Source organism: Sphaerodactylus townsendi, linkage group LG03, assembly GCF_021028975.2.
Source record: "Sphaerodactylus townsendi isolate TG3544 linkage group LG03, MPM_Stown_v2.3, whole genome shotgun sequence".
In the NCBI taxonomy this organism is placed as follows: domain Eukaryota; kingdom Metazoa; phylum Chordata; class Lepidosauria; order Squamata; family Sphaerodactylidae; genus Sphaerodactylus; species Sphaerodactylus townsendi.
This window is the reverse complement of record NC_059427.1, coordinates 97502235-97526075: the sequence shown is the minus strand read 5'-3', so window position 1 is coordinate 97526075 and position 23841 is coordinate 97502235. Positions and strand designations below refer to the sequence as shown.

The 23841-nt window shown below is 40.4% G+C and overlaps 1 protein-coding gene across 1 annotated transcript in view; it reads right to left on the bottom strand.

The window, feature by feature from the left end:
- The window catches only part of NEURL1B (neuralized E3 ubiquitin protein ligase 1B), a 64791-nt gene extending 41849 nt beyond the window's left edge, over positions 1–22942 (bottom strand). The window contains exon 1 of the mRNA XM_048490278.1: positions 22644–22942. Within this exon, the coding sequence (XP_048346235.1) occupies positions 22644–22674 (31 nt within the window). The 5' untranslated portion in view covers positions 22675–22942. The remainder of the gene's footprint in view (positions 1–22643) is intronic.
- Positions 22943–23841: the final 899 nt, after the last annotated feature.

Here is a 23841-nt window from a genome sequence, read left to right as displayed (position 1 = left end):
CCGTCACTATGAAAACACAAAATGAAATTCATTATATTTTATATACCATATTATCTATTTTTTGCATCTTTCATGTATTAGGGACTCTTTATTTCACCAAAAATACCCATCCTTAAGCCTTCAAAATTTAAAAAAACTGTCTGCTCCCACTTTGTTCTGCTGCTGACATTTGTGTGTGCAAAACCGACAGTACATTTTGAATTTCTTCAAAACACAGAGCATACTGCATCATTTTAAAACATCAAGCCCAATAAAATGTTTCATTGGTGAATGCAAGGAGAACGAACAGCAGGAAGGAATTCTGCAGGCATGACTTTAAAAGGTAACACAACACAGAGTAATATAATCAATTACTGCATTCTGTGTCTTTAAATAACTGTTACATTTTCCCTTCAGGCTCAATATCCTACACATATGGAACCTAATAGATTATTCCAATACATTTTAAACACATTCTTCTAGTCACAAATTTAAATGCCTCTTAAGAAAAATCACAATCACTTCTTGAAATTAGCAAACCTAGATTAATTTCTCCACACTTTGCTTTCACATTGAATAAGCAGTAATTTCTTATATCAAATTATTAAAACTAGAGGTCTGTGTCACCCACAAAGACCAAGTCTTCTCCCATCAATCAGTACTCCCAAGATAAGAATTTGAAGTAAACTATTTGCCTTGTTTAGAAGTGCAGGAGAAAGTACAAGCATATCACCTATAATGGAAATAGGCTTTACAATGTCTTACATATAACATCACAAGGAAAAAAATCTTCACAACTTAGAAAATGCTATTTTTACACCTACATTTCCTGACATTTTGCATGATTTCCCCCCATTCAGAAATGGGAGTTATAATACACAGCACAACAGCATATCCTGAGCCACCTAGATACTTGTTGATTTTCTTTCACTGTATAAGGCCAAAAGATGAGGCACTATACGAAGATACGATTGGATCCAAGTTGATGAGCAGAGGGTAATCCGTAGCAGTGCATCCAAGGGCTGGGCGTATGCTATCGCTAGGCCAGGCTACAACCCCCATTCACTGGAGTGGGGTTACACAGAATGCCTTGTGGGCAGAGCAATACTCTATGATTGCTGTGCTGTGTGAAGGTCATACATACTAGTAAATGAGATCACTCCTCTCTTAAGTATTTAAATGTTTTTAAATCATTTCAAAAGACCTGTATGAAACTGTGTACAGTTTCTCACAAATACCTACTTTTTAGATGATTTCTCAAACTGGGAGATAGTTCAACTCAGCATGTGACCTCAACTCAGCATGTGACATCCATGAAAAGGGCAAATTCTATGCTAGGGATTATTAGATATCTTATTATTAGATAGGGACTATAAGAGCAGAGGACTGAAAATATGGCGAGCATTGTAATGCCCTTGAATAGATCTAAATATGACTGTGCTGCAAAATACTCAGTACAGTTCTAGTTGCTCCATCTCAAAAAGAATATTGTGGAGCTGGAAAGAGTAAATTAAAATGGCCAAGGGGTTGGATCACCATCTCTGTGATCAATGTCTGGAAAGCTAGGATGGTTCAGAGTAGAAAATACAACACTGAGAACTATACCATTCGCTTATCATCTCACTTCCTTCCTGCCTGCTCAGAAGCTCATGAGGAGCGGGAATCTTGCTTGCCCAGCCCTCCCTGAACTGCCTGCTGCTCAGCCTGGCCATTCAATGCTTCTCTATGTTCATCCACCTGTCTGTTCTCCTTCCTGGCACTTTGTAGGGAGCAGACATGGTTGCTGCCCTATCTGGCACAAGCAGTCAGTTCCTCTCCTCAGATTTCTCCCACATGCAATGAGGAGAGTGGATGCCTGGTGCCTCAGGAGTTGTCTATGCAAGAACAGTCAATGTCCCTTGGTTCCCGCCCCCCCACCCGCCCCAACACAGTTCTCATATTTTTCTTTTGACCATGAGGCTCACTTAAGCTCACTCTATTTTAATGAAATCCTCTCTAAGCAGTCTAATGTTACACTGGACTCCATCTTGAGCATATGTTTCCAAGACCACAAAGGGGGAAATTCCAAACCACCATAAGAAGGTAGTGGATACTTTCTGAATATACTAGCAACTTGAAAAAGCAATAACCTACCCTAGTTTTCCAAACTTGGGGTATGTAACTGTTAGGGCTGAAGGATTGTGGGTTTATCACTTTTTCTGTTAGCCTGCTTACTTGTGTGTGCTTGTTAAGTCACATAAACCCAGAGAGGGGAGTAGAGAGGCAGTGGTTGATCCCTGCTCCCTTAGTATGAGTGAGTATGACAATTGGGGGTGTGACAGGGTGAGAGAGACAAAAAGACTGAGCCAATTCTTTAGCACCCAGTGACAGAAGGCTGCTCGCTGCTAATCCTAAGGTGGTGGAGGCAGTACTGAGAGAGACCCAGAGGAACTCTAGTAGAGACCCAGGATAGCTGAGTAACTTTCTTATTACCACAAGAACAAATGTTTTTCCTCACAAATGTTTATATAGCCCCGAGACAATGAAGGAGACAGCACCCTTTTGCAAAGATTTTCCTTCTGATCAGGGCATTTATCCCGCACTTTCCATACAGTTCTTCTCTACTGTAGACGTTTATTGTTTCTCTGGCTGCACCCAAGATATTAAAATGTGTTTTAAAAGCATGTTCTGTAGTTTAAATTAACACAGCCAACATGCAAACTGTATACATTTGCCTGATTTTCATTCCTTTTAATTATCTATTCATCTCACAGTTCAAACTCCATATCAAACCATTAAATCATAAGTACAGTGATGAGCCATTTATATAAACAAAAACTTGTTATCTGAAAAGCTTTACAGAGGAAACAAGGATTCCAGATTGCTGCCCTAAACAGTTTAGAGCTCAAATTACTTGCTGTAAACCAGTTATGAACAGAGAATTATTCAAATTAATTTGAACGTTCTTCAAATTAAGATGCAAGCCACAGAGACTTTCATGGCTTATTCTACCCACATGCAAAGATGATTCTTAGAAGCCCATTAGATGAGCACACACTAATGCCTCTTGACAGACACGCAGCTAGTGACAAATCTCTTCACCTGAAAAAAAGTGAAGCAAGAATTTTTTTGCAAGCATGCTTTCTCTCTGCACTCACCTGAAAACATCAAACAAAATCCTACAGAACTGAGGCATTTGCAGGTCATTCGTCAATGGAAATGGATAATTTTGAATCACACAGAAATATGGGGGGAAACTAGGGTTGGTGGTAAAGGACAACGAGGAAGGAATGAGGGAAAAATTCTAAATATTTAAACTCAAAGGATATACATGTAGCTGAGTGCATCTGTCCAAATGTTTATCACAAGAGCCCAACTGGGGAAAATGACACCATCTTCTTACTTGTATCAATAGTGTTTCCCAGCCCTTTTTTAAAGCCTCCATTTATAACTGACCTGTGTTTAGCTTTGGTTTCTGTTTAGAATTTTAAAGTTTACTCTGGTTGCAGACTTCCAGTGATGAAAAATGATATGCCTTCAAAGAAAGCATGACTTCTGAACAAAGCACTTACTATTGATACCTTCTGAAATAACAGTGAGAAACTGAAAAGGATTCTCTAATACATTATATATAAACAAGATGAAAAGTTAGAGACAAGCATTAATCAGGTTGCTGTTAAAGGTTCAAGTAAGTTCACTGATTTCGACATGGTTATGATTCTGGAACTCATAATTTAAGTTCAATAAAACTCAATGCAAACTTTGATGGGGGGGATGAATACTATACAGTGGCCTATTATGCACCAATTGTCTGCTGCACAGCAGAGGTGAAAGTCCATCACAGCAAGAGTTCTTGTTCGGAAGTATTTCCCTGAGCCCCACTTTCAAATTCCATTCTCCCCGTGCCAAGCGACATCACTGTCAGCAATATTTTAATTTTCTTCATTGCCAGAGTGGGGGAGAATGTCTCCTTGCGTGTAAAAACAGTGAATGTCTCCTTGCGGTGAATGTCTCCTTGCGTGTAAACACAGAAAGATGAAGAGATCACCCTATAGCCCCTCTATGCAGCTAACAGCCCTGAGCTCAGCATTCCATGCATAATGGGCCCATGATTCAGTTCAGATGTAATACCAAAACATCATTTGACATTATGAGTACTCCCTACTCCCTTCATTCATTCTGACTCCCTCTCCCCTCCATGTTTGGCAGAAAGCTATATTTTGCTGTTATATCTGGACAAACTATGAAAGCACAAACTATAGCTGTCTGAGAAAAGAGGTTGTTTCCAATGGCTTGGCAAACTGAGCAAAAGGTTTTACCACTTCGTTTTCATATGATGAGCCATTTATGTGCACAACAAAAAAATTGGGGGGAGGGAAGTCCGAGAAATGACTTCCCACATAAAAAATATAAGATGGTATCTTTAAAATAAATAAATAGCCCTTGAGCTCACAGGGCTGTGAGGCAAAATTAATTTTGTTCTGCTTGAAAACAGAACAACTTGGGCATACAAAATGATAAGGTGGGTAATGCCACTGAAGCTCCCTACAGCCTTTCTTACAGGAGACTTTGAAATATAAATATAGACTGTATTCAGGAAACACAAACTTGGATAAGCCAAGCCAAGTAAACAGGAGAAGCAGCTTCAATTTTACACACATAATCCACTGTCCTACTCTTTACTTGTAGATCATCCAACCATCCACATATATCTTTATGAGTTGATTAACCACACTGCCATTTGTGAGAGGAAGAGGATTTTCAGATTCACAAAGCTGTCACCTATATAATGGTACAGAACATCTGACTGTTCAGTTAAAAGGCAGCGACATGAATCTAACAGTAAGTACTATTTACACAGAAAGGAATACATATATAACAAAACTAACACTGATGGCCTTTGGAACAGAGAAAAGTGACAAGAGCCAAAGACTGTGTTGGCCAGTCAGTCATTAGAGGGAGCCCAAAACCAACCTCTTGTGGGATTTCAATGCACCAATTCTGTTTTTTTCCTTACTGCCCAAGGACGAAGGTTTGCGTGTTTCCTGCACACAAATGTTTCTACCTTGTCTATTTTTTGTGTTAAACTTGCTTTTAAAATGTTGCTTTGTGCACTTGTACTAAGCAAATTGCATATTATATGGAATTTGCTTTTTAAAAATCCAGCAAGAAAAGGAGCTACAAAACAGCCAGGCTCTGGGCTCCTCTCTCTGTTATTTCAGTGACAGTAGCTGCTTCCCACAATCTTGCGGTAACATCTGGAAGATGGAAACATCTGGGAAGGGTCAGTTATGCAGATTTCCCTCATCTGATCCTTGCCTGAACAGGAAGAAGAACTATATTACAGGGATAATCTATGCAATTGGCCTTGCCCACATGTTGCTGGCTTCCAAATATAACTTTGGTGGTATGGGAAGAAGCCACGCAAAAGTAGATGCCATGCTGGTCAAGCACAAAAGAGGTCCTAATCTTTGTTAAAACAGATTAACAAAGAGACAAGGGAAATTAACACAATTGCCTAAATGTACTTTAAAGGAAAATAAAAAGGAATAAAAACCTTTGAAGTTATGAGACAGGACCATAGTGAGGCAAATGGAAATACAAATCTTCCCCTCCTATTTCATATGTAGCTTTTGCCTTTTTGACAGGGAAAATAACAGGATTTGAAGTACAAACAGCTATATATTTGAGGATGGTGCAAATCACATCCTCTCCTTGCATGAATATCAATTGCAGCCTGTGTTAGTCTGAACACAATATCTTGGTATCATGAAATACACTGCCTGTAATCTAATCCTCCAACCACTTGCTTCGAACTAATCACTTACTTTGGACTAGTCACTTCCAAATTTCTAGAGAACATAGCCTGAGGGCTGAAACTTAGCCACCTCATTTTGGAAGTTAAGGCCAGACTTATCTTTACTGCACAAGAATCCAATCAAGATGTCCTGAAAGATCAACAGCTTTGATAAGCATTTATGAGGACAGATGATACAACAAACAGATGATACGTGGGAGAATCTGGCAGGATCCACAAGAGTCGCAGGAAGACATGAGGAACAGAATATACTTCTGAGACGTAGAAATGTTCTAGTAACATACTTCACTTACGTCAGTCCCCAAATGCTGCAAGTATCTTTAACAGCAAACTCTGATCAAGAAAATGTACAGCTTATAGTCAATGTATGCAAGATTAAAATACCAAGCCAAGGAACAACTGGTCCCTCTGGCTGCAATCACCAGAAATGTGTTCTGTGCCCACATTTGGGGTGTATGGATGCAGTATTTCTATCTGCGGTTCAGAATCCTAGTTTATGTGGGGCAATAAATGGCAATGTGCTAAGGTAGCTGTATTCAGACAGCACAGTAAATTAAAGCTTGATCAAACTGGGAAGTGCTTGACTAAACACTACACATGGAAAGGAGGAAGGAGCAACGGAAGTGTGTGAGGACCACAAGCAAGCTGTTTCCAAGCATAACATGAATAAACCTTTGTTTAATAGGAGTTTGTTGTGACATCTGAATACAGTCTGTGTGACTGACAACTAATACATTAAGATAAAATAGGAAACTTTTGTGTATTTGAATCTTCAGATATCAATTCTTCCTTCATCAAAGTTCCTTCCCATGCAAGATTCAGGGGCCATAGCTCATAACTGGACATGCTGTTCAAACACATCATCAACCCGTGGCATCTCTAGTTAAAATGATCTCATGTAGCAGGTATATCTGTGTCTGAAACCCTGAAAATTTTCTTTCAATTGAAGTAGACAATGGAGAAATTGTTGACATTATTTATTTTATTCACTGTATAACTCACCCTTTTCCTCATGGGTTCAGAGTGACTTCAACATTAAATAATAATAAAGGTCAATAAAACATGTCTATCATTATTGTCCAGTTTAACTGAAAATCTCTAAATTTATCTTATAGCAGTTATACACTATTAGGATTGTTAGACAACTGGGTCTTAGAGCAATTATGCCAGGGTGTTAGATATCTGGTTATAATGGAACAAGGAGAAAGGTATTTGGTTATGATGGAAAATCAACGAAAAGAGGGGATAGAGTTCAACTTGCAGGCCTATGTGATAGAATCCAATATCTCTGACATTGAGCTTCTTTGGGAACAAGAAGGTGATTGTAAAGGGTATTTTACCAGAGTCCATTTCTCTCTCATTTAAACACCTTGCAGTACTTTGTTATTTGTTATGAGTCCATTGTGAATTATAAGTTTGGAGAAATCTGTAGATCTGCTGTGTGACTGCTACCTTGGGGAAAAGAGAAGGGGGAAGGAGGAAGACCAACCAATGGATACTGTTGCTGCCTCAACCATACGCCTGGTAGAACATCTCTATCTTACAAGCCCTGTGAAAGTGTGTTAAATCTCACGGGACCCGCATCTCACTTGACAGAGTGTTCCACCAAGGTCACATCAGTGCCAAAAAGGGTCTGGCCCTTGTTGAGGACAGCTGTCAGGCCACGGATCAGAAGAAGTTGTTATTAGCTGAGCATAACGCTCTTTGGGGAACATATTGGGAGAGGCAATCCCAGAGGTATGATGGCCCCAGACTATTTAAGGCTTTGAAAGTGAGTACTAAAACCTCAAACCTTATTCGGTACTCCACTTGATGCCAAAGCAGCTGGCAGAGGACCAGTTGAACATGTGCTCAGCATGGGGTCCCAGTAAGGACTGCATTTTGCACCAGCTGGTGGTTTTGGAGTAGGCTCAAGGATAGCCCTGCATAGTCCGGCTTGGAGGTGAACATTGCTGGATCACTGTGGCTATATCAGGTTGGGAAAAGTAGGGTGTCAGGAGCAAAGGTGGTAGAAAGCCAGGAATGTTACATTTATGATCTGTGCCTCTATAGTTGATGGTTGGCACAGGTATTAACTGCATTTTGTCAAAAGTCAAATGCTGTTCATCTCCACCACCCCCATCCCCTGACCCAGCCAAAGTATCTCCATCTTTGATGTTTTTGACTTCAGCTGGCTCTGGATGTACAGGAGTTTCATGTGTTGCATTCATTTTGCTCCGTACGTATTCTTGGATAAAATACCCCTCATCCACACCCATCATTATAAGATGGAACACAGGCAGTAATGGTGGTGATTGTTGCTTTGCGCTATGAACACAACTGTCTGTAGTTTGAATGTAAAATATAAATGGAATCTTCACATCTCAAACAACCAACATATGAAAAACCTATGACTGTCTCCCTATTTGCTATCCCATAGGCATCACCTGATCCCATAATGCGGAAGGAAGCAATGAAGAGCTACGGGAGTAGTCCTATAAAGTTCTGGCACCTTTTTTTTAAGTGAGTGCCCAAAAATGAAGACCTGGGGGATTTTTCAAACATGAAATCACTGACACCCATCAAAATTTCCCCCAGAAATTACCTGATTCCCTAAGTACAGCATAAACTGATTTAGCATACTTATCTTTACTTATCTTTTGTAAACAAATTTTAAAGTATCTGTTCATTTTATGTCCCAATAAACAACAAAACAACAAAACCAAATGAATATATGATTAGATTTGAAAAACATAAATCCTGAGGTATAAATGTGACATTCAAACAAATTGAACGGTTTATGCAAAAATGTTTTTATTTGAATATTGGTAAAAATGTCAAGATAATGCAGCATACACATTTCTTATATTATGAAAATTAAAGAAGGGGGGGCAAATGCATTGAAAGTGGTTGGCATACAAAAATCCTAAACAAACTTACTAGGCAGCAAGTTCCACTAAACTCGATATTATTTCTAAGTTTGCATGCTTACAACTGCACTGTAATATTAGCAAATACAAAGGACTGTGCATGATGTGCAACGGGAATAAAATTAAATGGAATTTAACTCTCACCCATGGAGATCACTGGGGCACCTCATCACTTGCTAGTTCTATATGAAAGGAAACATATAAATAATAATTTTAGCTTGACTTGACCTGCATCTTCAATGGGGGTTTTTTAACTTGCTTTTAATTTGTATTTTTATACTTATGACTTTCCCCACCCATCCCTAGTTTACAAATCAGTCAAACATACACTCTCAAGCAATTCCTAGGGATGGTTACTCGAAAAACATGATTAACAACTTTGAACATGCCAATCTTGCCTAATACTGCCTTGGCAATGGCATCGATTCATTGTTATTAATTTTATGAAACAATTAACCTTTAGAAATTGAAAGATTTCTGCTGAAAAATAAACCTCTGGAAAAATCCACCCACCCTGCCCCAATTTCTGCTAGGAATATTCCTTATGAGGTCAGAATACAAATACCAAAAATTGTGTCTGACCACAAAATGGCTAGAGAAGCCAGTTCTTCTAGGGGACATTTTGTACATAGATTAGACTCCCTACCATCATCACCACAACAAAACACATTACAATGCACTAATTTGCCATGAAATGCCAGGATATTAACTCGGTATGAAGTTAATTTTTGTCAGCTGTGATATTTATGCACACTCAGATCTCTTCACAGAACTTTATCAAAATGAATATTGATGTGTTTAAAACACATAAAATGCCTGTCTCCCAAATCGCCTCTTTAACTTACATGGTCTTTAATAACTTTATTGCTCTTTTAGACCAATTGTTTAATAATAGACAGTTTTGCTATTCAAAGGCTGAATGTAAAACAGGGAGATTCCTCACACTGTTAGACATTACTTCACAAAACTGAATCAGGATAAACATCAAACAGTACAGACAGTCTTAGACAAGGGATTGGGGTATGTATACAAGAGCATGAAACACAGCCATTTTCAAGTCAAGATTCTGAACATTCACTGTTACCTTAACAACATGCTACTGACTTATTAAACCAATGCAGTCTTCTCTTGAAACAAGGAAAGCATCACATTGAGGTGCAAAGCTTTCATACCATAGTTCACATGTTTTAAAATATTGACAATATTAGACTTTTGAATATAAACAGCATTGAGACAGTGAAAAAAATATTTTTCATACTATTGAAAAATTTATCCGTGACTAGCCACATACTTCATGGTAAACAAATGGAAGGGCTACTAGTTAAGCATTACATTTCCCCCATCCTTTATTAATGCTTTCAGCAGGCAACACTGACTGGGAAACCCTGTTGACCATGGTTTGCAAATCCTAGCTAAAAAGGAATCTATTTAGTATAAACCCTAGTTAAAAATGATATCAGTCAAATGCTTAACTATAGTTAGGGCAGGTAGAGGAAGGGTAGTGCTAATGCCAAAGAGAGGAGAGCAAACATAGCCGGTTTTCAGGATCCAATACTGTGTTTGTATTTTGTAGTTGATACTTCTCCTTGCGTTGTTTAGCCACAACAGTGGTACATAAAATAGAGAGAGAAGGGAATCCCTGTTATTGTCCCCTGTGTATTATTTAGTATACTGCAATTACTCTTTAACATCCTTTACATATCCTACTAAACTCACAACCAGGGTAATAAAAAATAGAGAAAGTCTGTCTTTTCACTCTGAAAACATGAAGCTTCTTTATACAAAGACATATCATTCATCTATTAAGGTCGGCACTGTCTATTCCAAGGGTCCCTGACACGGAGCACATGGGACATATTTTCTTACACCCGCTGACCTGCATTGGAAATGTGGCAGATTTGACTAGATGTTTGTTTTAGCAAGTGGATTTTGACTTGATGTAGATCAGCAGTTCTCAACCTGTGGGTCATTAGGAAGGTTGAGAACCACTGATGTAGACCCTTCCTCTGTCCCACTGGCTAAAATCATTTCTTTGCTCTGCTTTGGCTTTTACAGTGCCTTTTTTGATTGGCTGTTGTGTTTGTGCAGTTGCTGACACCTCTACCTTCCCCTTCCTCCCAAAGGCTATTTGATATGGGATCCTTTCTTTCACCTCTCCAATTCTTCCTGTTGAAAAAAAGTTAAAAGGAACCGGCCTCCTCCCTCTTTGTCAGCCAGCATCTTTTCCTTCTGAGCTAACTAGATTGAAAGGAGGAGGGAGGAAAGCGCCATCATATGATGGACCTCTGCAAAGAGCATCTTTGGCTGTTGATGAGTGGCTTTTTGAAAGTTTTCACAATGAAGGTGAAATTCTGTGTAGGCAAACCAGAAATGCAGAACTGAAGCCATTTCTAGCTCTTCTGGTGGCCGTTTTGTACTTATGTTACAATCCCCAAAGTCACCACAGACCTAAAAAGGCCAGGGTTCCCTGGACTATTCTGGCTGGCATTGGTTCTCAAGAGTCTTAGCTACAGGTCTTTCTGCACTTACTTCTGATCTTAAAAATACTAACTTTAGACGTTAAGATTGAACCTGGAACTTCCTCAATGCAAAACTCATATTGTATTACTAAGACATGTACCCTCTTCTTCATTGCAGTTCCACTGGCAACACAGAATTCTAAACATTAGTGACTGTAAAGACAAACTAAATTATGGTCATTGTTTCAGAATGAACAAAAATACACTAAAAGGGTGTGCTTATACATGTAGGAATATGTAGAATAATTTTCAGAAATTTCTTGGTACAAGTTTCTCATTCCATCTTGTTTCCGAGTCCTTTGCAGGCTCATAGCTTCAGTCTTGATCATCCTTTTCTTCATATGCTGAAGTCGCCACTTGAGGGAACTCCCCTTCTGCTTGTCTAACTATCTACGTGCAGGGGGCAGAAGCAGAGAGTTTGTTGAGAAGGAGGTACATACATGTACAGGGACCACAAGCGTTATGAAACAAATGCATTCGGTTATTTTTACTTGAGTTTTGAGGAGTAAAATGGACATATACAAGTAAATATGGTAATTTTCATATGATGAAAAATTGTTCTACAGGCCTCAACTGTGAACGCAGTGGGCTCATATGGTAACATAATGTAATACAAGACACATACTCAAGTGTTCTTTCCTATGTATTTGGTCCCATATGCCAGCAAAAGGTGAAATAAGCTTCTTAATTCCTACAGAAGGACTTTAAAAGGGTTTATCTCATTCATGCCAATTACTAAATCACTGTTTACAGGTCATCATCTTAAACTATGTGACCACCGCAAGCCCCAATATTCTCTTGCTTTGTTCTACTAGGAGGCCAATCTTATGACGTGAAATTGCACTCTAAAGTCATCACAGAAAATCAAGGAGAACTTTCTATTTATTCTCTGTAGGTTGAAGAATGATTAAGAGTCTCCCTTCCAAAACCGATATAAACCACACACACTTGAAAAAACAGCCGTATAGCTACAATGTTTAAATGTCTGTGTGTAAGGGGGGGAGAGAATTACTTCATTGTATCTTCCTACCTTTTAAAACCTTGGGTCATTTTTCATTAATCTTGAGCTTGTCAGACATGGTAAGCAGCTTTAACATTTAACAGGTACTCAAGAGACAGAAGAAGTAAAACAACTTCACTTTGAAAAAAAGCAAAGAAGCAATGGAAAAACTGCTGCCTGGAGATTGTAGTGGCACTATTTCCATTGGCCCTGCCTTTGCATTTCTTGTGAGAACTCCAAATGTTTTGGCCTATGACATCAACTGAAATTCTGCAATAAAACAATGTGTGATCTCATAATTCACAAATTCTTAGGGCATGAAAATCGTGGGGGCATGGATATTCTTAACAAAATGGGAACTTAATTGAAAATCACCATGTGTAACCATGCAAAAGATGACTGCATTATTATTTGGTAGCAAAAATAATAGAGACCCCCCATTAAGAACTATATTGTGACATGGGCTTTGGTAGTCAAAAGTCTACTTTATCAAAAGGATTGCAGGCAGTGAGAATCAAACTGTTGAGTTGAGGGCTACCTACCCACAGAACAATCCCTATCGGGGATAGGAAGCTCAAGATAACAACTGAGAAGGCGTTGAAGCTTCCAGAAATGAAATGAAAAAACCACAACATTGTAAGAAACAGAACAAAGGAACTAACTAAAAAATAAAACCAATGACAAAACCAAAGCTAATTGTAGGAATGGGGGGAGGTGGAGAGAAAGTGTGGTTTTATCAGATTTCTGAATCTAATCTTACTTGCTCCTCAGCAGCAGTAACAAAACATGCAGAGGTGTCTTACATAAGAAAAGGTGGGGGAGGGATGGTAGCTGAAACCTGAATTCAAAGGGGGTTTGGCATTACCATAGCGAAGACCAGAAGGTTTGCTGTTTACATGTAACAAATGGGATGGAGCAGTAAATGTTCTGATCAAAAGTATAAGAAAAAAGATTCTCAGAGCAGAAGCTAAAAGAATTAATTTATTTCTCAAGTGAAATTTAATACACATATTTGCCCTAAGCAGAATTCTCCCCATATCATCTCAACATCTACCATCAATTCTAGGATGAAAAATACCATCAGCAGTATCATTGTACCAACTGCAATTTACGCCAGTGAAACATGGAAGACCACTGCAAGAATAGCTCAAAAGCTGAACGTCTTCCAGCAGCAGTGCCTTTGCAAGATTGTTGGAGTCACTTACTGTAACCACATTACAAACAAGGAAATTCTGTGCAGAAGTGGTATACAGAGGCTGCAGGAAGTTGCAACAGAGCGACAGTTGCGTCTTGCTGGACACATCCTATGCCTACCAGGTCACAGTCACCTGAAGACTGCGATGGGATGGGTACCATCTGGAGGAAAGTGAGGTAGATCATAGAAGACATGGCACCAGACCTTGAAAGAAGATCTTAACAAGGCTCGTATCTCACGGCACAAAGTTGAACTCATCGCAGCCGACCGAACTAGTTGGAGAACGCTTGTTGCCCAATGTACCCAGTCGCACAGGCAGAACTAAGTCTAAGCCATCTCACAGAAAAAAAGGAAGACTGGGTAATCCCTTGCAAAGGAGGATAAACTTCTTGGACTTTTAATGGTTTTATAAAGGAATTAAAGTCAACAGGTGCTGCTTGAGAATGAAAAAAGCTCCACTTGATGCAATTCCATCTCCTACACAACTATGAAAGTACAGGAATGCTGAGCTACCCCTTTGAATCCAATTGTCCTGATGTGTGTCATTCAGGGTCAACAATGGAAAGAGGGAACGATACTCCTCACGAAACACCATCTAGTATGCCTCAATAATTCTCTCTCTTCCTGCCCTTACCCACAAGACACACTTTTCTTTGGACACATTGTATATGCACATTATACATCTTGTCAAATCCACTTGTGTTGCTAAGCTTCACTATTCAATCAGTTCCTGGAGACCTTTGGAATTGAGGATCCTCTATGAGATTCCCCTACAGGCCTCACTGATTCAAACAACAAGTTAAAAAACAAAACTAGTTTAATTCATGGGTGCTGCCAAGGAGTAGAAATATTTATTTCCATCTTTGATTAGAAAAAGAGTCGAACTGATTTGCAGAATGATTTTTATAATATGAGCAGGGGTGTTACGTAACCTCTTAATGAATCATCATCATCACTTATACGTTAAGGTTCTCATTCCAGTCAAGAACTTAAAGCAAGACTTCAAAAAATTTTTTTTATTTGCACCAGTGCTGAGGGAATAAACTGTAGATGCAATACCATTTACTATATATTTGACTTCTTTGGATTTCAGTACCATAGATTGGGAGGAACTGGGTCTCTGTGGGAGTGCATTTGTTTTGTATGTGTAACATCCCAGGTCCAATTGGGATGTTTACAAAAGATCAAGTAGTGGATGTGACAAACATCTCCTGGAGAATCACTGCCAGCATGAGTAGACGATACCAATTTTGACAGACCAGAGGTCGGATTCAGGGGAAGGCAGCTTCAAGTGTTCAACTGATCATTTCAGAAAATAGAGTAAACAGAAAGAATGAGCTGTAATAATTTCCATACTGCCAAAAAAGGAGGTAACAAGAGACAAGTATTCATTCAGCTAAGTGTGAAAACGAGTATCAAATATATAACCAAAGAAAAGCTAAACAAATTGTAATTGTCAAGCCTGTGGCCCAATGGTTACTTTTTTGGGGGGAAGAACACAGAGTTAATTTTAACATAAAGAAAGGCAGTCTCTTCAAGGTAGCAGTTTTTGGGTTCCATTAAGACCAGTATAGTGAGAGGCCAAAGTCATCCATGGATGGATGGATGGATGGATGGATGGATGGATGGATGGATGGATGGATGGATGGATGGATGGATGGATGGATGGATGGATGGATGGATGGATGGATGGATGGATGGATGGATGGATGGATGGATGGATGGATGGATATATTGGGGGGAGGGGAGGTTTCCATCCCCCATTACAATGAATAGGAGCCACAGAAGAGGTTCACACAATACTATTCAGGAGAACTTCCAGGCAGATTGCACTCATATCCATCATTCTAACAGGGAGCTCTGTTAGACTTTGGCACTATAGTGTCAGTAGCCAAGACTGTGAGCAAGTTACATGCCAGACCATTGAACTGGATCTTCAGCTACGTGAAAAACTACGCGGATATAAATACAGTCTCAGTACTCCAAAATGATAACAGTAACATCTGGATTCCGTAGGCCCACAGGATAACCTTAAATATTATTGGCTACTCTATTTACATATAGTTCTGAAGTTGTGGAAAAATGGAATAAAAAGATATTAGGAATTAACAGCAGTCCTCAGAGAGAAAGGATCATCATAGTATGACTGCAGTTCCTTACAGATTAACATATAAAGGAGCCTATGCATTGGATGTTAATCTGGTCAAAACATGACATTAGTAATTACAGAATAGTCGGCATTACAAACAAAATGATTTATTCACAATCACAGCCAAGCCATGGCAGTTGACAACAGTATGTTTGGTACTCCAGTCCATGTGACCAAATGCAAAATACATGCTACATTTTATGCATGTCTAAATAGTTTCATTTCGTTTCAAGATATACAAACAAAAAGCTTGAGTCTAAAACCATTGACCATTACAGCTGCACAATGAATTCAACTGAAGTCTCTAAGTGAGAGTCCTCTCTTTTCTCAGCTAGAGTCTCCCCCCCACTCATTCCTCAGTGAGATTATGACTTCATTCAAATAAAAAAAAGCAAATATGTACTTTCATCCACGAGCTTGCAATATTCTTTGCTAGAATTTATACTGCTGATCATGTCAATAGAGAACAAAGCACTATGTCCAAGCCCAAAAACCAACTGGTATGTTTCTCAATTTGTGCTCAGACCAGCTGCTCAGTTTACATTGTATGTCTGCCATTCATTGTCTCGAAATTTTTACTGCCTCCTCTTCTTCCCCATGATTTTCAAACTATCCAGGGCAAGGTATCTCAAAAGTGCACATTTGTCTATACATTAAAGGCTGCCCAATCCAAGACAGTCCAGTTTAAAAATTGTTCCAAAAAAACCCCTCTTTCACAGCTTGTCTCTGATCCTTATTTCAAATTCTTGGGGAAATCCAAAGCCAACTCAAAGGCTTCCTAAAAAGGAGAAAAGAGGAACCATAGGGGCTGACTGGGGGATGTCAGAAAATGAGACAGCTGACACTTTTAAAAAGGGGATTTATGTCAATCTTAGGTACAGAGAAATGATCTAACTGCCACCAAGGGTGAAGGAAACTGAAAACAATGAATGTTGGAGATACGATATGGATTTATAGCAGAACAAATAGCTGGTGGGAAAAATAGGAGCAAAGTCAAAATAGAATATAGTACCAAAGTACCAAGCAGCACCAAAGCCAAATGGAATATTTGCAATGAAATCCAAACAGACACTGGCTTTTGTATGATCCATAGGACAATGTAGAGCAGCCTTAATGGACTTTGAAGGAATAAGCAGGGGGGGGGGATGAATGTATGTTGAGAACTTTCAAAAATTGAAAAAGAAGAAAGCTTAAGTACTGAAATCCTCCTGTGAAGCACTGTAGCCACACCCCAGTAAATGTGTGAGCAACATGGCTCAAAAAAGTGTCATTGTTTTTTGTTTAGTTTATGCATCTTTCAATGGAATTTGGTAAGGAACATTCAATACCCTCCCCCAAATTGGGTTCGTATTGTGTCATCTCACTATGAACTACAATCACAGTACAATCTTAATGGACTTTAGAAGGGTACAACTCTTTTTAGGACTACATTACCAGCAGCAGGTATAAATGGCACAGATGAAGAAGGTCATAATTAAGCATGCACAGAGTGGAGCTGAAGAGGAACAAAGGTTAAACAAACGTCAGAAGGGAGACACTGAGCACAGCAGACAAGTTCCACCTGTGAATGAAGAGCAAGCAAGCCTGTGAATGAGAAGTAAGCGAGCGATCAACTAAATTTGATATGGGAAAATTAACTTCATGCTATGTGAGCATTACTACCTTGAAAGACACCAAAATGTTACAAAATTATACACTGGCTTTCTGCACACAGCTCAAGAACATCAACTTTGCCTCTCAGCCAGCTTTTCGTGTCAGAACAAGTCTTACCCCTTCACTGCAATGTTGAAAACCTAGTTCATCAGCTGCAGGAGGTTGGAAGCTCGCAATTTGTCCTCCTGGAATGGCACTGGAAGCCAGTGAGCAGTAGCACAGCTAGGATGGAACATATGACATGTCTATATCAATCAGTCCAATTCAGATCTAATGGCAAATGACTTCCTCCAAACAGGGTTCCCAACTTCCTGGAGGAAAAAAGTGTCTTGTCTCTTTAATAAAGACTTAATGGAATATATTTACAAGAGAACGTTATTTAACCTCCAGCCCAGGAAAAATTTCAACTGCCTATTAAACTTCTACTCAAGGGCCAGAGCATTTATTTCCAAGCCTGTGACAGCCTTACCTCCCAAGAATCCTGAGTGTTGTAAGTTTGTGAGGAAGGTCTCTAGACACACTATCACCCCAACAAACCCATCTTAAACTACTTGAAGTCTGGGTAAGATACAGTGTTTCCACTCTGTTTTCCCTCACTCTCCAAAATAAGAACAAACATCATAGCCCCATGGGTTTTTATTGGAATGGAACCCTCGGGAGAAGGGTTTTTATCTCTTAGACATGTTCTGCAGCATACAAAACTGACATATTATCTGGTATGAAGTTTATCAACAAACACAGCTTGTTCAGGAAAACTGGCGGTCCCTTCAGGGCAAAAGGAGGAGACAAAATAAAGCAACTGTCCTTGAGCAAGTTATCCCAATGTAGGTCCAATGACTGCAATTAGTTAGTACCCAATTTAACAAGCGTGCCCATAACAACAGTAAGAGAAGTGAGCTTCATTGACATGCGAGTTGTCATCTAATAAGAGCAATTTTTACCACTCCAAAGTTTTAAAGGAGCTGTATCTGTATGTTCTTTCCACTCAAATATCTCTTCACCACCACCCCCAATACAGAAATAGCATTTCATTAGCCCTGCTGCATTAGTCATTCCAGTACTGTGCCACTGCTGTTAATACAACTGCCTTTATCTTTTGCATGTTAGCTGTTAACATGGACAAGCATAAGTTGAAACCAATATTCTCCCTTAAAATGTTCTCCAAATTTATCTAAAGTTAAATAAATACAGGAGGGTAGGAAAGGAAAAAGATTACATTTTACGTTTTTTTTTTTTTCGTAGCAGCACAGCTAGCGTCTTTCCCCAGTGTCGCCATCTTGGAAGAGGAGGCAGGTTCTCAAAAAGATTACATAATTTTTGGTTTTTTCAAGTATTGCCCACCAAAAGTGACAGTGTATCAGAAATGTTCATGATTAAGGTTTCTTCCTCCCATGATCTGGATCTTCTTTGCATGGAATCAATAAGCTTCAAGACTGAGCTCTAAAGTCAAAATCAAGAAAATAAAATAAAAAAATAAAGCCAGAAGTGACCTTTAACACAGATAAGACAATTCTGTTTAAGTGCTTGGCTAACATTAGTCTGGGTTGTCCTATGTTTTCCACAAATTATTGCTGTTTCTATGACAGGGAAAGAGAAACTATTTTGTTTAAACAAGAAAGAGTACCTTCTGTTGGGGTGTGAAGGAGTTGTTCAGATTTCTACAGAAAGGGAGATGAAAAACCTTCCAAAGGAATGGACCAGTCACAAAATCATTCTAAACATCCTTGGCATTTTCAAATAGGCATTGGCCAGGTATCAGAATATGTGCAGAAGTGTCTCAAGTTCTCCAACAGTAGTAGTGGACAAATGTTAAGACATGCCATGATCTGGAATGGCCATTTCATCAACAGTATCACCTGTGTTAAACTATGTACATAGTCCCTCATATCTGGGGAATGTAAGGCACAACTACTCTTACAGTATTTGTATATATTTATCTGTAGATGTCGAATACATTAAAGAATGTGTCACTGAAATACAAACCTATTTTGTTTCTGTATTAAAATTTTTAATTTGTCTTAATCAGTTAAAGGAAAGTAACACCTTCCACCTTGGAAATTATTACATTTGTTAACAGCAGTTTGAAGTGGAATTTGATGGTGCAAAACAGTCTGATTTAAAACAAACAGGACAAACTGATGCATTTCATTTTGTATGCAGATATTCCCCCCACAACCAAATGGAAAAATGGATTTTTGCCACAAAGTGCTGCTTGTACCTAAATAAGAACAGTTCTGATCTTATTCCTTGTTCACTGGGAATGTACCATATGACCAAAGCGTGAGCTAAATAAGCAAGAGAGGAATATTTGCAAGGAAGACAATTGTTTGTTCTCTGTCATGAATGTGGCAGCTGGGCAGTTAAATTCAGAATGGGATCCAAAAAATGCCCATGTGGACAAGCAACAGCTTTTGATCACTGCAAAAGTAGCTCTGTACAATTCCAGAAGTAAATGTCTGCTCTGAAGAGTTAATGCACAAGAAGGCTCTATGCTAAATAACAGCATAGGTCTTTCAAGAGTCAAGGGTGTTAAACTCCCAGCTAGTAACATTAATGTTTGTGTAGCTTGCTTTATTCAAAAACTTACTGGAAAAAGATAAATGGTGAAGCCTAGCATCCTATACATTGTGGTGTGTGTGGAGAGAAAGAGAGAGAGATATTCTAGTTCTTTCTACATCAGATGATATAAAGTTTTCCTCCTCCCTCCCTCCCAGTCTTCCATAGTACTGTGATTTAGTGATCATTCCACCATACGACAGGACCATTTTCAGCCTGATCTCATCCAGAGTCTGTAGCTCCTACAGTTTTAATAGGCTTACACACCTAACTCAATCTGCATACAGCTAGACTTCATGGAGCTCTTTCAGACAGTCGGTTTATTTCTAGAAGTTTATTCTAGAATGAGCTTCTGAATCAAGTCTTCTCATTGGTAGAAGAATGTGAAAATAAACCAATTCTGATCCCTTGATTAGCAAGAACAGATAATTTCACACGTGTTCTGTGCAAATAAGATGGCAAAGCAGTTGTGACTAAGGTTTTCAAGCTTTTAGACCTTGACCCAGCTTTTCATGCACTTTAAGTCTACTAGTATCATAGGTCTACAATATAATGTCAGTTGAACAGTTGCTACTATATGGATGAAATACTTTAAGTAATATCCTCTCTGTTGGACCAAAGGTTAATATGATAGATATTTATTCAAACTTCTAATCAAACCACATTGCTGTACTTTTTTGGAGAAAATATGTATAAGAGACTGTGTGTATATCAATCAACTAAAAAATAAAGCTAAACATAGCATACTTGGAAACTCTTGTTCTTAAACTGCAGCCATTAAATCTAGAACAGTTTACAATGTTACTGAGAAAGTTGAGGCCTGGGTTTTGTCTCTGTGCTGAAAGAGAGATTCATAATGGTGGGACAGCCACAATTTGGAAGGGTAACATGCGGCTCTCGTAAGGTATCCAGTATCCCACAAGCAACATATAAGTGTGCTCCAATGAAAAGCAAAGACGACAGCTGACAACGAAAAGCAAGGAAGACGTACTCTCACAAGGACTCAAAAGCAGTAATTCAATACAGTTGATTCTTTATCTACCAAGCACTTCTGCTGCACCGGCTCACGTTGGTAGGGATGGAGGACATTCTCAATTATTAAATTGGAAGGGAGTATTTGCTTTCCATTATATTAGGGCAAGTTTTTATTTTAAATAAAACCACTGATGGCATCAAACAAATTTCAGGTGTGCCTTACAATTTTTTCTTGTTACCCGAAAAAAAAAATAAAGCTCAATACACAAGCAAATACTTCACAAGGAAAGACAGCAGTTCTCTCTATTCACTGGCACTAGCATCTTTTCATCTGGAAATTCAATTTATGTTTCTTTTGTTATGCTTGCAGGGCACAAAGTTATATCCTAGCAGCTGCAAAATGTTCATTGTCTTTGTTTCAGTTCTGGGGAGGGCATGGGGAAGGGCTGAACCATAAAAAGACCTGAAGTTTTAAAAGCTATTTTTTCTATTATGCAGAAACACAGAGAAACTGGAGGAACAAACCAATCCCCCCCCCCACCTGCTCCTGAACTGTCCAGCTCTGCCTTCAGCTGGGCCATAAAACAAAGGCCCACACTTCCAGCATCTGTCCTCTTTAACACATGCCTGATCCAACCAAGAATGCCCATTACAAAGCAACAGCTTTCCCTCCCTGAATTTTCCCCAGCCCCACAGTTCCTGTGACCTCATCGTCCGCCCAACCCAATTCTAAACTGATTTGGAATGAAATCCTACTTTTGACTTCCAAGTGCACTCACTCAGGATCAAAGTCTTTCAAATAAATACAGTGTTGAGCAAACTGTCAGCAAGTAGACTTTATCTATGGGTATATTCACAGGATACAGAGGTTTTGCTTTTTAATCATCCATCAGACATTGTTATATTTCTTCTCTATGAACGCAGGAAATGGCTTCGTACTGGATCAGGCTGCCCAATCCATCCAGCCCAGCACTGTTTATTGTGGCTAGCGGCAGCTTGCTGTGATTTTAAACAAAGGTTCTGCTCCCTCAGAACCTTTTTGACTGGAGATGCTGAATCTGGGACTTCCGCATGCAAAGCAGGTGCTCTACCAACCGCTGAACTGTGGCCACTCCCCCTCCTATTTTTGAATAAGCATAAGGTGGGTTGGGCTGCACCAAGATTCGCCCTGGTTCCAGGACTAAACTAAAGCAGATCAGCCCTTGACAGCCATATAACCCACTCCCTCTGTACACAGCAGGGCAGCACACATGGGAAGAACGTGGCGTGCATTCGAGAATCAGAAAGGATTAGAATCCCCCAACCACAGACCATTCTGCCTTGAATAAAGATTTTCCATTCTGTAGCGATTTTAAAAAACAACAAACGTTTTCAATGAAACGGGTGGGGGACCTTTCAGCAAGTCACAAAAAAACCCCCACCCCACAATAAAAAGCACGGATCATCCAAGTTCTCCTCCTTCAAGTAACCCAGCTTCCATATTCAGCCATGCAACTGGGACTTGTCAGCTTGCCACAAGTGCAGCGCAGGAGGAGACACGGGTGCCAGAGGGATCCTGTCCTTCCTGACAGACGACATCACAAACAGCGGGGGACAGAAAGCGCCACGTGCAGCAACGAAGGGAATATCTGCCATTGCAATAGGGCTAGGCGAATGCAAGAGCCTCTTGCTTGAACGCACACAGGACCACGGCTCTCAAGGGAACGGGGCGCCTCCTTTCACCGAAAACAGTAAGAGGTGGGGTGGGGAGGAAAAGCGCCTACTTCGGCCCTCGCACGGAGAACACGAGGGCGGGCTCAGGCGGAGAAGACGTCCTTTTTCTCGCTACTCCCGAGGCGCTCGGTTCCCTTTGCACGGCTGCGGATCCAGCTCTCCACGAGGACCGGCCGCAGCCGCCCACCTCCCTCTTACCTGGCAGAGTCTTGTGCGCCGTGTTGCCCATCACTGCCTCAGCCGCTCAAGCCGCGCAAAAGGCTCTGGCGCACGACGCCCGGGGAGCGCGGAGTTGCGCGGCGCTCCGAAGGGCCATTGACAGGGACGGGGGGGAGGAGGGCAGCGGGGCGCCCGCTCTCGCCTTCGCCCGGAGTTTCCCTGCACTGAAGCCGCCAGCAGCGTCCCCGGCTCCCCGCGGCCGGAGCCGCCTCCAGTGGGCTGGCCGAGGGCTCGGCGCCCAACCCTCCTCGGGGCGGAGCCCGCCGCACACGCATTGTTTGAAAGTTGGCAGCAGCTGCTGCTCGGCAAACGTCAGGGCGGGAAGTGGGGAGGAGGCTGCAGCTGGCGAGGAAAGCGGGGCAGCTGTTGCGTCACAATGAACACCGTGGAGGGGTGCCTCAGCAGTCTGGGGCTGCCCGAGGGGTCTTGGCCACTGGGAGGAGGATGCCCGGGAAGCCGGGTTCCCGATTGGAGTCGAGACTATTTGCCTTCAGCGGGGAGCTGAACTTGCTTCTCTGTAGTAGAACGGTCAGGTGAACTGGGTCGTCAAAACGTTATTGCAAAAAGTAGCATCCAGTGAAGACGAATTGAGAATGTGTCTGACTGGCTCTCGGGGTACCTCCTAGATCCATAACGATAATAAATACCTGATATTTCCATAGCTCCGTGAGCACTTCTCACAGGTTTTTCCTCATTGTCCTTACAACAACCTTATAGGGAGGGTCCATACAACTATCTTATAGGGAGGGCTCCATATTGCACACAGGAGGAGGCGCTGCCCCTCCTGACTTGGTCATCACACTACACCTTTGCTGAAGCATGCAAAAGGAAGTAACCTTCCCCAAATACTGAATGTTATTATGGGTGTAGATTTTTTTTAAGAGGGTGGAGAATATTGTTACTGGGTTTCCAGTGAAGATATTTCTGCAGAGTCATAGGATGGTTGAGAGCTGAAGTCTGCTTAATGGATGAGAGTATGATTACAAGTCTGTTCTATTATCCAGCTCATTTAACAGTAACTGCTGTTGGTTTAAACTGCAATGTATTTCTAATAAGCATGAAAAGGATGCTTTCGGGTGGTTGCATATTGGACTTTTTCATAACGCAAGCACACTCATTCTGGGTATCTGCTTCTATCATTTCTGGCAATGCACATGGGTCCCTGGGCATAGCCTCT